General features: G+C 39.4%; 1 protein-coding gene across 1 annotated transcript in view; it reads right to left on the bottom strand.

Moving 5' to 3' along the window:
• Positions 1-726: 726 nt before the first annotated feature.
• Positions 727-16,232, bottom strand: part of BNC2 (basonuclin zinc finger protein 2) — a gene marked incomplete at its 3' end in the record, with an annotated part of 331,914 nt that continues 316,408 nt past the window's right edge. Inside the window, exon 6 of the mRNA XM_082497584.1 lies at positions 727-1,387. Within this exon, the coding sequence (XP_082353710.1) occupies positions 727-1,387 (661 nt within the window). The remainder of the gene's footprint in view (positions 1,388-16,232) is intronic.

Raw genomic sequence — 16,232 nt, 5'->3', positions numbered from 1 at the left:
TATATCTAGCAGGTAGTTAAAACAAGACTGTGGTTCTTTTAAAAATGTGCATTAAAGCTAACATAAATGAGTAGAACTAGCCAGCAAACTATTTTTCCTGCTTATCTAACAGCTGAATGTAACTGTAAAAAGTAAGCAAAAAAATAAGAGTTAAACCACCATCAATACAATTGTTTTACATCATAGGCCTGTCAAGGCTCAATATATATATACAAGTGTAACAGCCATGCTTAGTAGAACGTTATCCCCAATGCTTAGAAGACACAAAGACAACTAAGTAGATTTTTTTCTCTCTTTTTGTTTGTTTGCAATTTTTTTGTTGTTTTTTGTTCTTTTTTATCAGGCAAAAGTCATGGGTAGAACAAATTGTCTCTTTGGAGATGACCAAGAACATTCTAACAGAACTAGGGACAACTGCAAGTTTTCTGTGGGTCTGGCTTTTGTTTTTGTTTGCTTTTTTTATGAAGGGTCTCTGCCCCCAAATTAAACATCCCACCTTTTTGTTTCTATCCCAAAAAAAAGGAAAAAAAAAAAAACCAACAACCAACAAATGGGAAAAAGCACCTGGTGTTTCTTTCTTTTGTTAAAAAAGAAAAGAAAAAAGATTATATATATATGTATATTTTTTTTTTATATATATATATATATAAAGGGAGACTGTATATGGCAGTTCAGATGTGTTGGGCCCTCTCTGAGAGCTGGCATTATGCTGTGTCCATCCTTGAACTAATCTACTGAAGTGAAGGGAATGTTTTTATGCAGATTGGGGTTCTGACTGTGCCGGTTTCGGCTACGGACAGAGGAGAACATCATGTTGCACCCAGGGACTTTGCATTTGTGCATCTCTCGCAAGTGCACTGTTTTATAGTGCACTCTGAGGGTTCCCTTGTTGCTGTACATTTTGTGGCAAATGTTACACATTATCCCACCGTTGCTCACCGAAACACTGTTGAACATGAGGGATCCTGGGACATCGGTGCCCATACCTACAGCTAAGGCAGGGGCATCTGCTTTGTGGGCAGATTCCCCGCTGTCACTTGCCCCATCGACGTCATCCAGGAGAATGCCCTCATCGCTTCCTGCATCAGATTCTCTCGAGGAATGGATACTGCTGCTGGACTGGATGCTGGAGGTGGTGCTCAGGTCTAGGACCATATAGTCTTCTGACATGCCCCTGCCGTACCCATTCATATGGGAATCCTCAGTACCAGCAGGCGAGGAGGCGTCTTCCCTTATGTCGAGCCCCATCTGATGCTGAGCGCCATATATCTTCACCAAAAATTCATCACGGAGGTCCTTACTAAGAGAAGGCTGTGAGGTGTCCAGGCCCATGTCATCCAGTTCTTTGGTCAACAGTTTACGGTGCAGGTTTATATTAGCACTGTGTCTGGGAAAGGAAGAGGGAAGGGAGAAAAGGAAAAATGCACAGTATTTTTGATTAAACATACAGTCATCAAGCACCAAACACAAATTCTGATTTATCAATAATTTATCATAAAAATATACCCTATCCATGTTTCTTGGAAAATTCAGTCTTGCTATAAGTGAACAAACTGCAACATTAAACCAAAACAAAACAAGCAAATTATCCCTCCCCCACCCCAAATTGTGTTTCCTTTCAGCTACTGCTCCTCAACATTAGTCCCCAGCAGCAGCTACAGCCTTTTCATCTGATATTTACAAAATAATAAATTGCACTAACAGAAAATGCAAAATGCTCTTCTTGGTTCCTGAATCCCTGCTGGCCTTCCTAAAAGCCTTGCTTCAAGAGAAAACACTATTAATATAGGGAATATCTGTGTGTGTTTGTATCTATGTATATTTCTAGATCCATATCCTTATATATTTATACATACATACATATAAATATATAATACATATATGTACTCACATAACTGTGTAAGTGAAATATAGGAGGAGAAAAAAATAAAGGTAACTGAATGATACATAGTCAGAGGTCCTGATTCTGGTAATTTAATTCTGGTAAAAAGAGATTCAAAATCAGGCCAAACCAAGATGGAGAAGGCTTGAAGGGTTAAGGAGAACAAGTCTCTGAAATCTACATGTAAGTTTCTGAAAATCTGAGCCAAAGTCACTGGTTCCATCCTTCTGGGAGGGCACTACCACTCCTCCCTGTATTCTTCCCAGTACTGTGTCTGATGCAGTGCTGACTGACCCAAGCAGTGTAATTTCCAGTAAAAAAAACCCTACTAATGGCAGTGAGAATTTTGCCCCAAATCAATCAAAACACTTAAGCATGGGCTTTGGTTTAGGTACACGCTGAAGTCACTGTGGGTACTTAAGAGACATTGGAAAAGCTGTCACTGACGTCAGTGGTTTTTGGATCAGATCCCAAGAGCCACAAGTTAAAATATTCTCAAGTGTTTTACAGGATCTGGGCCTTTGTTCTCAAGACATAAAGCTCTACATTTGCAAACAGTGTAAGCCTTTGGGTTAGTAACTGTGTAAAACGGCTTATTATTTTAAATATGGCATTCTACTCTCCACTTTTGACATTGGCTTTATTCATCCATTGCAGTAGAACCTCACTGATTTGCAGTAGTGTCAGGAAACCCTCTTTGAAAAACTGCATTTTCTGAATTAACAATGCAACCAACAAACATGACAGACATCAAAGACCTCTGACCACAGAACATGCTCATTTTGTTGAAGTGCTTAATAATAAGAAATCAGTATAAAGTTTTCAGTATTAGAAAACTTTAGGGTTCAGTATTCAGAATGTGCACCATTGCTGAGGAAACAACAAATATTTATTCCGTTTCTTTGGAGGGTGACTGGATTTTCAAGCCAGTAAACAAAGAATTAGCGAAGTTCTACTGCGTAACATTCTTTGCAAGCTAAGGACCCAAACCCGCAATTTACAACATGCAGACTCACCAGTCTGTCTGCCCATTATAAATTGCAGATCAGAGCCCAAATGTAGGAAGGAAAAGAAAGAAGGCGGGGGGTAGGGGGGGAGAGAGAGAGAGAAAGAGAGAGTTTTAACAAAGAATACTCTAATTTGCAAAAAAGCACTAGGTATAACATTGGCATGGGAAGACATTAACAATGATCAAATATTTTACAGACATTCAGGTCCTACAGTAACAAAAAAGGGAGACAGGGAACAATAGCTATTAGCAATATTTCCTTATTGGAAGCTTTTGTTTTAAGAAACCCTTTGAAACACACCTCTCAACCAGCTGAAGTCCCAAATATGGTACAGCAATATAATGCAGATAAACAAGGAAAACGCAAATATAGGAAGATTAAATTGATGTGGAGTTAATTTCTGTAATTTTCTCTCACTTTCTTTGCAATCCAGTTATCTGTTGCACAGAACTTAGGGGAATCAATAAAGAAAACAGCAATAGAAACGATCTGTCCCGCTCACCTGCAAATGCAGGCAACTGTTCTCTGACACAAAACTGGTACTGAGCTGCATTTTAATTGAATTGTGTCTGCTCGGGATGCAATTATTGTAGTAAGGTGGAATCTAGAACAGAAAATTTCTCTCCTAATGAGTGACAGTTGAGAGGTATGGGCAAGGGTGAAAAAAGTGGAGAGTATTCCTTGTTTTTCTCCCACATGGGAAATACTCCTTTCACACAAGCAAGTATAGCACCATTGCTTTTTTGAGGCGCAGAAGTGTAATTATGCATATCCCCACACTGCACTTAGGAAGGCTGAGCTTACCTTGTGATAAGATCAGCTTTCTAATCTTTTGCTAAATTGAGATCACAAAAGAGAGAGAGAGAGAGAAGAGAGGAGAAAAGAAGAAAGAAAGGGGGGGGGGGAGGAGAGAGAGAGAGAACAAATTCACATTCCAATCCAGACATATCTGGTTTTAAAAAAAACGTAAATAAAAAAAAAAAAGAAAGAAAATAATATCTGAAAGCAATAAAATAGACTTTAAAAAAAGTCTTGACTGTAAAACTGTTTTTTGTCAGCTGTAATCTCACTTACACTGTTGTTCTGATGGCTACCGACTCAACCACACAATATGAAAAACACAAAGCAAATTAATCAAAGCATATTCACAGCATCCCCATTATCACCCACAAATGAGTTCTGAACAGATGCATGCAGTGTGCACATACATGAATGACAAACAGTAGTCCTGACAGTCCCTTGCCTTCCTGGTGTCAGATGGCACACGCCTCCAACGCAAAGTTGCTAAGTGCAGCGCAGGAAACGCTTGCTGTGAAGGCCTGTCCACGTTGGCCACTGATACTTCATGACCATAAAAGCACATTTGTGCTTATCATCATAACGCTAACTACAAACTACTCACAAAGTGCTCGTGTGTTTACTTCTTATGATTTCTCCCCCTCTCTTCCCCCCCTCGCTCCCCCGGTACGGGAATTTGCTGCAGTGTGGAAACCAGTCAGGATAACTGTAACTGCTGCTTCCACGCATTTGCGCTTAATATTTCCTTGGTTTGCTGCTGAGAAAAACAGCAGCCAGGCATGCAGTGAAAATAACTTCAGCATTCACTGAATGAAGAGATAAGAATAAATTACCACGTTAAAGAGGGGCCACTGAGCCCCAGATGGACAGGGGCCATTCTGAGAAAGACCAGTGTGAGGATGCAAACCCTGCTGATGCTCTGATAAGAAGAGATGCCTCCCTTATTCAATTCTCACTTACAGCAGTGGCAATCAGTAATCTAGTTAAAGTATGTACCAGCCCATAATATCTGTCAGGCAAACGATGTGCAGAAATGTGCGGACAAGTTCTGGCACTCTGCTCAGTAGTGTCCCTTTTCCGCTGTCAGCAGTACTGTTGGATTCTCCTAATATAATTACATTGACTTTTATTCAATTAAGTGCCATTCCTAGCCTTAAAAAAAAGCTACTTTATCAATTGATTCAGGTGTAATGCAATAATAAAGATGAACTCATGGCAGTGCATTAGCTCTGCTGTTCATAACTTCTGAACATAGGTTCATTCATAGCAGTCGATTTCCATTATGCAACCACAGTTCAAAAGAATTGATTCTTTTACATTCATTTCTTAATCTATTGCACTTCTGTTTAATACTCTCTCTAAACATCACATGCAAAAACATTCTGTTAGGTATGAGAGGAACGAATTATGAGAAAAAGTTCATTTATTTGGACACTGAAGTTTTGAGATCTTGTGACAAAACCAAAGTCACAGAGGCTAAAACCTTGTCAGAATTAAGAATACCGTGTGCTGAAGCTACTAGCAACACACATTTCCAGTAGCTGAATGACCTTTGGTATAGGAGGGAAGGAAAAGTATCTTTTCATAGACCCACCAGTCTAGAGAGCTTGGAGCCTGACCCTGCGCCCCTTTCCCATCTGCTACACAAGTAAACGCAGCATCGCAACCTGAGGCACAGACCCCGCACCCCGCGCAGGGTGCTGCTTGAACAGTGCCCTGCATAAAGAAGGTGTTTCTCAGGGCTGACAGCAGCATTCCCAAAGTTTCTTTGGGAAAAGATGACAAGGGAGTTCTGTGTAGGGGGAACATGACCACGTATGTAAGGACAGCTGCAAATAATGGTTCCATAAGCAAAAAAGTGGAACTAAGAAAGAAGACTCCGGATGAAGGCAGAACAGAAAGGGAAGTGGTACAGACCAGGAAGTTTAAAAAGGGAGATGTTCTGGGAAAAGGCAAGCGCTGGCAGTTGCCGAGTAGAATCGGGTTGAGTTTAGGGGCAGAAATGAAGCGTGATTTGCTATGAAGCTATGAAGACTATTATTCGGTGGAAAGGCAGAAGAGTACATGGCCGACAACCTGTACTCTGACCTAGTAGCTGCACACAGCTGTCAGAGAGAGATGAGAAGAAAAAAGTAGCATTACAAATGTTGGCCAAGCCTATATTATCTTTTGTCTTGATAACCTTAACCATTTCTTTGCTCCTGTCATCCAATGCTGATCTACCTTGCTTTTTTTCTTGGAAAATGTACTCATGCAGCCATCTCAAATTGCTCCAGTAGTTCCCAGACTCCCCTCTCCATACCAAATTGAAGTATGCCATTCTAATCCAACTCCTTCCCCCCTGCTTTGTCACTCCTAAATCCTAGCAAGTCCTCTGCCAGCCCTCAGCCAATGCTAGCCACCTTGTCATCCGTTCATCTGCTCCCCCCCATGGCATCTGCAGCTTCTTGCTTCAGCTGTCCTGTGCCCTGGTGTGATTTACCATGCTGTTACCCTTTCCTCTTCTGAACACTACTCTCAGGTATGTGTAAACAATGTTCCCTGAGTAAGGTGAGGCACAGCTTGGGCAGAGCGATTTATGCCAGTGCATGAACATTGCTATCAAACAGGCGTAAAATCATGAAGCAAGATAACACAAGAACAGCCGAGCTTCAGCTAGCCATGGCTCCATTGTTCCTCATACCTGAGCTAGCTAATTTAAGGCCACCTCTGGTGCCCTTTGCCCTGCAGTTGCTGCTGCATCTTCAGGGAAAAAAACTTGAAGAGCCTAAATGAATGTCAGTGGTGTATACATATGTGTAGAAAACATAAAATATTTGACCTAATAAAATCCTTTGAATGACTCTGAACTTCTCAGACTGCTTATTTGTACATCAACTACCCAAATGAGATTTGATCCTGGCAACGGAAACATTGTGCAAAGACAACTGGTGAATGAAGTCTTCCAGGCAGAGATATGAGGTCAAAAGAGCTTAACTAAAGGTATATCTCAACCAGCTCCAGTTACCAGATCTACCCCATCCTAGGCAATGTGGAAGGGATGGTGAAGAGGGTTAGTTCTGAGAATTTAAAATACTACGTGTGCCAAAGAATGTCCAAACACCTGTTTATCTCTGTACTACATGTCATGTACGCTTGAAAATGAGGAGAGTATTTTTCTAAGATGTTTTGAGATATAGCTTCTTTTGGCAAGGAGTTTTAGCAAAGTCTGGTTTATTTCAGGAGGCCCAGAATGGCCGCTTTTTCCACATAATTAACATTCTTCTTTCAAGTCACTATTCATCAATTAGATACACGGTGGGCAAAAGTGTGTGGAAAGTCCTCACCAGGGTGAATTCAGCCTTCTGAGTTCAATCATCTTAAGAACGGATCAGTGCTGCTGTAAGGATGATAATGACAATGATGACACGCACGAAATCTGTGGCTGTGGTGAAGTGGCAAAGGTATCTCACCTCCCAGTTCACCACTGCCCTTTCAGACAGGAGTTTGGGTAGCAGCACAATGCACAGTGCCACAGCAACTACAGCAGCTCTCTGACTGTCAGCACGATCCCACTGGTGGTAGTATTTTCCTTCCCTTGTGAAGTTCACGGAAGTATTCTTCCATAATTAGAATTCATTGTCAGTTCCACCCCACCTACTACTAGCGAGCTCCTCTAGTGAGAGATGCACTATGCATCAACAGAAGAAAGGGGATTATAAGCCTAGGAAATATGGTCAATTAAACGTACATGCCATTTACACAGCTCATAAATCCAGACCAGGTTCTCTTCAGCAGTTTCTTTCTACACTTGTCAATGAACCTGATTTTGTTAATTTACTATCCATTTGTTGGAAAAGAAAAATGTAATGGCCGCTTTATTTTAGTTTATTTTTATTTAGTCAGTCTTTTTATTTCTTTTTGAAGTGAGTGAGGAGGAATTTATCAGAGACTAGAATTTCTCCTGGCATAGAAATTGGCACGAGTTATATTAATGATTCAAGGCCAACTTTGGATGCACCCATGGCTGCAGTCCTATCTGCACTAGGATAAACCTCATCTTTGATGAGCACAGCAAAGTCAGGGAATTTGGATAACAAAGAGTACTCTGTTTATTTAAATTCAAGTATTACACAGAGCACAAAACAAACTGCATGAAAAAATGTATTGAATGTATTGTTCACAGTTCGAGGCAGGGCAGGTTGTTGAAAATGAAACATAAAGCATTATTTTCTTAATTTTTTTAGCAAGACAAACATATGATTACACTTGAATATTAAGGGAATGAGAGAAAAAGAGAGTGAGAATGATTTAGCAGCATAATTGTTAGGGCAGTCAGTTAGGAACTAAGGAAACCCGTTTTCCAGTCCCTGACGTAGTCAGACAGAAAGGCCAGGCCAACCAATGTCCCAGTTAAATGTCCTAGCTATTGGCCCCTTGCTCGTCCTTGGCTGACTGTAAGTGACAAAGTTCCCTGATGAAAATCTCACTCAAATACCAAAGCGCACTGTATTGTTCATTAAAATTCTGAAACAAGTAATTTCAACATTTCCAGTTGTATACCGCCACATCCTTTCTTCCTATGTTTCCAAATAAAACAATACCCCAATCCCCTATACTTCAAATATTCTGAAAATGCATTTTCTTGCAAATACATGATTTGCCAAAGTAATACCACCTAGCCCTATCATGCTAACACTGCAGAGAAATCAGACAGGAAGTCACAGCAAGTGGCCATCAGTCTTTGGGCAGCTTTGCTTTAAGATACAATGAGTGATCCCAGCATTAAGTAATACAATAAAATTATATTTGGAGACTTAATGCATTAAAAGTCAACATTAAATTATTTTCTATTAAGTTCTGTTCTTTCCAAGTAATAGTAGATTTTTTTTGAAGAAGAAGAAGACAGAAGCTAATATTGGGTTATGAAACCTGAAACCACATAATCTTCAGCAGTTTGAAGAAGGTTCTATTACAAAATCAAAGGCCAGGACACATTTGTCCAGTGGTTTACACACAGATTGGCAAACCCCTTATTAAAGTTGGATATGGAAGTAACCGCTCTGGTTGCACAGGCCCCATACAACCTATCCTCCTGCTATATTTAGTTTAAAACTAAGCTCTGTCAGTCTGGTTTAAAATATCATAAACAAGGAAACTTTCATTATTCCTTCCACGAGACTTTTTCCACACCTATCTTCAGCTCAGTATTCAGCCTACGTTTTAACCCATAATGTAATGTTAAAGCAAAGTTCTCTTTGCTTCTCTTCACCTCAAAGGCTGTCAATTAAGATTTACGGTTTTGTTTAAAAATCTCACATGATTTTAATTGCTAACGCAATTTGCTAATATGGCAAAGTATTGCAGTCTTACCTCAATTTCATTTCCTTTCCTGCTTATTTAAGCCTTAAAGTCACAGAAAGCCTCACAATATGTGAACATAAAGAAAGTAAATGCAGAATCTTATGCTTTCTCAGAATCTCTACAGACTGAAAGTGCTGAGTTTCACGCAGCTAAAATCAAAGAACCAGAAAGTAAGACTCTAGCTAAATATAACAATGTACATATTTATGAGAAAAGATATGGCCTTAATTCTGATATTTCTTCAAGAAGGAAACAGCAATCATTTTCCCCATTTACTTAAGAGAATCAACAATAAAACAGTTCTTGGAATTTAATTAGTAATGTAAACCGTTAAAGAAATTATTTTCTCAGTTACTGTTCTAATTTTGCCACTCTCTCAGCAGTCTTTGATACAAGGTTTGTTGTTTTTTTTTTTTTTTTTTCCATTAAAAAGAAAAAAAAGATCCATAAATCTAAGCACAGATAATAAAGGTCTGAAATCCTGATCTGACCTAAATGATAAAATTCACATTTATCTGAACAGGGCCAAGGTTTCAGCCTGTGCGCTAGCATTTCCATGTGTCTGACCATGTTTAGTTTGCCTCTAAATGTAAGGGGAAAAGTAGGGATAAGGGGCTAGATTATAGAACAATGAGTGAAGACAAAACACTATACTACCCAATGAAACCATGGAATTTCTACATGAACAGTTTGGGTATTAACATCAGTTCTTGAGGCTTTAAATTGCATAGAATCTGAAAAATATTAACCTTTCATAGGAAGAAAATCCAAAAGGTAAAATACAGTTCAGCACCTATTAAAAAAAGTAAAAAAAACAGTGCTTATTAAATGCAGGAAATAAAGGACAAGCAAGTTCTTGCAAATTAAAGATGTGGAGCCCAGTCATTTCAATCCCTTTCAATATGAAACAAATCACTCACACTGGTCACGAAGACAGCTCCCTCTACACTCAAATTATTCACTTGAAGATAAGCTCCCATCAAACTCTTTAGGGGTTTAACTAATTTACTGCACAGATACGGCACGTCTGTTGTAATAACAGGTAGGATGTATTGGGGTCGACCATTTATCAGAATTAGACTTCTTTTTTCAATTCGCAGTGAATTATGCTGCCTACACTGCTCCTCTTTCTCAGAGCTTCCCATCCCCTTACGGCCCCTAATGTGGCAGGCAAACAAAATTGACAGTCTCATCTTGTCAACAAGGGGTGATTCTCCTGAGAAGCCATTTAACTTTGCAGAGGAAGCAATGTATTAATGTGCCTGTCCCAGGAATGTTAATCATCTTCAAGCTCCCTCTAACTTTGACATGAACGAAATCACCAAATTTGTTTACTAAATGAATCGTAATATGCTAATAAGAGAGCATGACATATATGGTAAAGCCAAACAGATGGTTTGTTTACTCCACTTTGCAACTTTATAAATGTTGTAACTCTGAAGATGTTAGTGAGAATTATTGGTTTGTTGGCAGTGGCAAACATGCCTTTTGCATACTTAATCCACAGTTAGAGTCAGAAAACAATTTGTCATCGCCGTGGAATGCATAAAAAATGTTAATACCGAGATGGCATTTGGGGAGGCAGGAGAGCCGACTGTGTGAGCAAATACTCAGGTTAAACGTGGAACTGATATCTGATGGCAACGTTTGCTACCAAATAATTTTTAATGTAAAATCTGACAGGTTCAGGATTCTTGAAAGGCCCAATAATTCAGTACATACCTGTTGAGGTGTTTAGTGAGACGGTCCTTACGGTGTGAACAGAATTACACTTTCACAACAGCTGTGTGTGCTCAGAAGCATCGAGGTCATGTCGCACTCTTAATATATTACTATTGTTGTCCATTAAAGATCAAAAGATATTACAAACAAAAAGCACAACCACTGGCGTACTTGCCAAAGTTACTCAGAAACGATCAAAATTGTGTTGCAACACTTCAACCTCTCACTTTACTAGCTGCCTGGAAGCAAAACAGACTCATTACAAAATAGCCAGCACTCTTGTCTAATATCCGGACTGGTTGAGAAAGTTTAGAATAAAAAGATTTATCTGACGGAATATTTCCTAAGCGAAATAACCCAGTGTAGTAACGTTACATGCATGAGAAGTTCATGGTATGTATGACAAAGTCCTTCAATGGAAATTGAAGGTGCTCAGCAACATTGACAATCAGTCCAACCGCCGTAAGCTGTTTTAACAATCTACACACGCTCTACAGAAAAGTTTATCCCTGTGCAGGCAATTCACACAAAGCCCTGTACAGCGGTCATGCATTAGGTCCTCGTGTCCTGTGTGTTGAATTATTTCGCTGGTCCTTCACACGAGGTGTATTCCCCCTTAAGAAGTACTGAGGCAACATCCAGGTAGAATCTGTTGCCAAAATGCACGAATTAACATTTCTTTTCAAACCTAAATCTTCTAAATATTACACGATCCAAGTTGCGTAATCAGAAGTTTTCATCCTTCATTTTATTTTACTGTTACAACAGCCATATAAAATGTGACAAGTTTGCAGGATTTTATGGAAACAGTCCCTTCAGTTCAGCATCCCTCTCATGAATTTTACCAAGTTTCAAGTTTCAGTAAATGCATAAAAAATAAAACTCAGTGAGAACAGCTAGCTTCCCCCAATTCTGCTTTGAAACCAATTATTTTCTGCCAGATATTGATGCACAGCAACACATTATCTCATGATTTGCTTAGGAGGTTCATAGACTCTTTACTGATTGCATTAGAAGTTCAAATTCATAATAGACCTTCAGATCCAGGGATAGTTTTGTATGATTTCAGGTTCCATAGCAAATATGTAAAGCATTTCTTTTGGTCACAATGCAATGTTAGCTCTCATTCCCACTGCTTTGTTTGTCTAAAAACGCTGGTTTTATTTATATAATACCAGAGGAACTATAAAACCAAATGCGATGTGGCACTTCAACAGGGCTCCTCTATTAGTAATTTTACATTACTAAATAAGTACCCTTTTCAGGTCAACTGATAGCTGATTATCCTGTAACCTCTTTCACTGACGCCCCAACTCCTCAGTAATTTCAACCCTCTGAGATTCTTCCATACATACTATTGTCAGTGGTTATTAAATTCTCAACTTTTTACCCATCCACAAGAGACTGTGCAAAGATATCTAAGGGAAGTATGAGTTCAGCTTGCTGTCCAAGGATTATTTTGGAAGAAACATTAGCAGCCGTCCCAGCCTGGCGCTTATATCTCATTTGAAACATCTACTCATTCCTGACCAACAAAGAAAATTTCAATAAAGTACTTTTACTGGTTTAACAGCAGTGAGCTCCTGGGATTGTCAAAGTGCTCAGTCTTTTCCGAGGAGAGAAGGAATCAGCAGCTCAAATATAATTAACCTTCTATTCTCAATGCAAACTGCCACGCACAGGAGCTCTGCAGTCTATTAGTGAAGTTATAACGGCCAACAGGCAGAGGCAAAATTGGTCAAAAAGTTGGCTGCTGCTGTCATATTTTTAGAATTATGATTAATGACACTAATAATGTGGATGATTACTGATATGTGTATCTCCTGCAGTTTATCATATTGCACTGGCTGCCTACGTCCACAATAAACATGATGCTATCATTTACCTCTTTATTGAAGGCAATCCTTCTCTTGAAGGAGCACATTCTAATTACTTTGTAATGTTTTATGTCTTAAACATTTTGCAGCTCTGGACCTTGCCAACTGCTTCATGTCTACCATTGATTAATTACAGAATGTTTAATCAAAATTTAGAACCTAATGCAGTCATTTATGAGTGTGCTGCAGTGCCAAGATAGTTAGGCTGCCGTCCCAAGCTTGGAGAGTGCTGGGTTCAAAATTAAATCCCAGAAATGTGGAAGATGCCAAAGATTTTACCTTGAGTGATTTGAGTTTAAAATCTTACTTCAGTGGATGAATGACAGGCACCCACCCAAAATGAGAGGTCTTTCTTGTGCATGTATGTGTGCTTGCGTGTTCCTATTAAATTTTTCTTCTTTAAATGTCTTCATTTTTTCCTTTACGCCATTGTGGCTGCAGTTGCTTCTCAGCTCCTTTACAAGCCTTCCCTGCTGCTAGAGCTCTTGCAAACACCAGTCAAGAGAGTGTAGTTTTGAAGTGGTTAAACAAGTGAAAAATAATTTGCAGGGACAAATACATAAGTTTTTTTTTAATGTGGATTTTTATGGTACTGTCATACAACCATTCACCGTTGAAGTTAAGTGTTTTTTTAATACCATTACTGAACTGCTGAAATGGATGCTAATATAGCTTGGAGTGCTAATGTCAAATACTGGTAATAAAAAAGACAGACTGCTGAATGAAATAATTTCAAGTAAAAAATAGAACAAAAGTGCTCTCACTCTCACTCTCCACTTTTATTGAATTGGGACTGACTGAGCCAATTGCTTTAGAAGTCTGTAAAACACAATTACTAGTGAGCTGACTGACCCAGCAGTGCCCCTTCTGTGACAGAACAGACTAAAAAGGCTGTGGAATTAGTGCTGCTCCCCTATCTGGCTATCAGACCTGAGAGCCGTCCAGCGCAGGATCTGTTATCCTTCCTGCCAGGGCCTGCCTCCTCCCCTCATGAAATCTTGGTTCTCAGTCTTGCATAATATATCATCTGCGTGCATCTTCTTCTTCTTGAAACAAGGGCTCATTTACCTTTTCTAAGTGGAATCCAAGTTCTCCTGCTATCCATTGTATTTTTAGATCTTTATCTACCAACAAAGTTATATATAGGTCTTTCTTTCAGTACATGCATCCACAGACACACACACACTTATATGCGTTTGGGCTATTTTTATTTCCACATTTTTGTGCGTTAAACAAAAAAGTACAATGTAAGATTTACGGGCAGCAAAATTAACTATGTCGCATTTGTATTTTCAGTTGTAAGTGGCTGAAGTGTAATTGCTTTTTTATTCTGGCGTAACAAAGAAAAGGAGAGAGAGAGGGAGAGAGAGGGAGGAAGAGGGAGAGAAAGAAAAAAATGTATTGAACTGCAAGCGGGCAACACTTTTCCCTAGTTAATAAAATAAGCAATAAAATTTGTAAAGCACTAGAATCAAAATCAGTAACATTGGAAATAACAACTTATAAAACTTGTAATTTACAGCTTATGTTTCAGACTCATATATGACATGGACATGCAGTTTAGGGCTTTTTTTTCCCCTTTCTCTTCAAAAAAAAAAGCAAAACCAAAGTGACAGCAAAAAATATCTTCTTATTCCAATCTTACCCTTTCTTTCTCTCCCCCCCATTCTCCCCCATACAAAATGAACCACTTTACATTTATACACAATGCCAACAAAGTCCTGCAATCCTTTCTTTTTTATGACAGTGTACATTTTTGGCAGATCTAAAACTCTTTCATTTCTCTTCCAGGTCCATTTATATGAAGCTTGCAGGTGCCTTATGGCAAAAATGTTAAATTATTTCTTAGACAGATTTTTTTAAGTAATGCTTTTTAGGGCAAGCTTAAATGTGAAATGAGCTCTTAATTAAAAGAGAAAAAAAAAGGAAAACTTGCTTAGCACAAGGCAAACCGCTCATTTAAAAGATGTTGCTGGGAAGTAGGAAGCACTACTAAAAGCCTTAGATTTTCTTTAGAAGTGGCGGGCTCAAAACTTCTGTCAGGAAATATCCAGTGTTTGCCATTAAAAGGTCAACATGTGAAGAGCCATTAGTGGTATTGCACCTGAGATACTCCTGTGTTACCTCAGGTCCTGACAGACCATGCGAGGTATCTCTAGTGCCATTGGGAACATTTTATGTGTACCTGCTGGACGTGAATGAGTGGTTTCTACTGTAGTAGAAACTGTGGCCATCTCTCCTGAGGAGAGACAAAGGACAGAAGGCTGTGAGTACTGCAGGTCAGGATCAAGGGGCAGTGAAGAGCCGTGCACAGTGCTTTGCAGTGCACTTGCAGTGCATATACAGTCTCTCCTCGATGCTGTTGAGTATTTAACTCTCATTGATAACTCTGCACCTCTTCCTTCAGGATAGCCCTTAGATAAGCAGTCAGCAGTCCGGTTATCTTCCCCCATAACCGTTTCTAACTGCACAGTATACTCCTGCAATTATAGGCTCTATTTTACAAAGTTGCTATTACTCCCTGTCATATTTGCTCACCACTAGCAACTTGTATAACCGTGAAAAGGTGTCCCAGATTTAGAGAGGTTGGATGTTGGGTTTTCTTTTCCCCAGGGCCCACAAATTGCCAAATATTTTTGACTAACATTTTTTTTTTTTTTTCACTAAGACATATACTCCAGTGCAAAACACTCCTGATCTCACCTGTTTGTTGCAAACCCGCCTTCAGGCCAGTGCCTCAGACACCAGTGGCTACAGCAAAAGGCCCCCTGTAATTCTTAATCAGTCCATTTGGGTCGACTAGCCAAGACCTATCTTGTCAAAAAGCAATGGAATAGACACCCAAATGAGCTTTTTTTTTTTTTACTATACTCATTGCCTGCTACATAATTCTACTTCAAAAAAATACCCCGTGACCTCACAAACCCTAGGAACGACCATATCTTTGGGATGAGGCCAACTGCGGACCATGACTACCTCTGCCCAGATATACTGACATTGCTGGTACACAATCCTCCAAAACAGTCTTGTAACTATTTGTAGTTGTTGTCATCTACACCTGGTAATTTTTTCCCCTTCTGTGTTGTTTTTTTGTTTTGGTTTGGTTTGGTTTGGTTTTTTTTCTGGGTAATTTCTAGGACTTGCCTCACCAGTTTTCTTACTTTCAGGTAAACTTAACTTTAATTAGGCTATGCCCCAGCACAGTCACTCAGTTCACGTTCTAATGAATGAAATGGCTCAAATGTAGGGGGAGGAGCATCATCATCATTAAGGGGAGAAGAAAATGGCCTCATCTACAAGTAATCTTTGTTTAGGCCATAAGGTGTAAAGTTTGCCTTTTCAGGTGCCAGTTTCTCTGATTTTCAGACAGGCAAGCATAGCTGACAAATGACTGTATCGTGTATGTATATATGATGGCATTTTCCTGCCTACTTACTGTCTCTCACCTTCATCGAGAGCTGTAACTCCAAAGGGCAGTATACACACTGCTATTCCTGCCCCAGATGTCTCCCTCCCCCTTTCATTATTTCTCCCCAGACTCCTCCACCTGAGAGTACTACACCTCTCAGGTTGCACCATCTTGTTCCACTTTCACACATC

Source organism: Vanellus vanellus (assembly GCF_965231255.1).
Source record: "Vanellus vanellus genome assembly, chromosome: Z".
In the NCBI taxonomy this organism is placed as follows: Eukaryota; Metazoa; Chordata; class Aves; order Charadriiformes; family Charadriidae; genus Vanellus; species Vanellus vanellus.
This window is presented reverse-complemented; position numbering and strand designations above follow the sequence as displayed.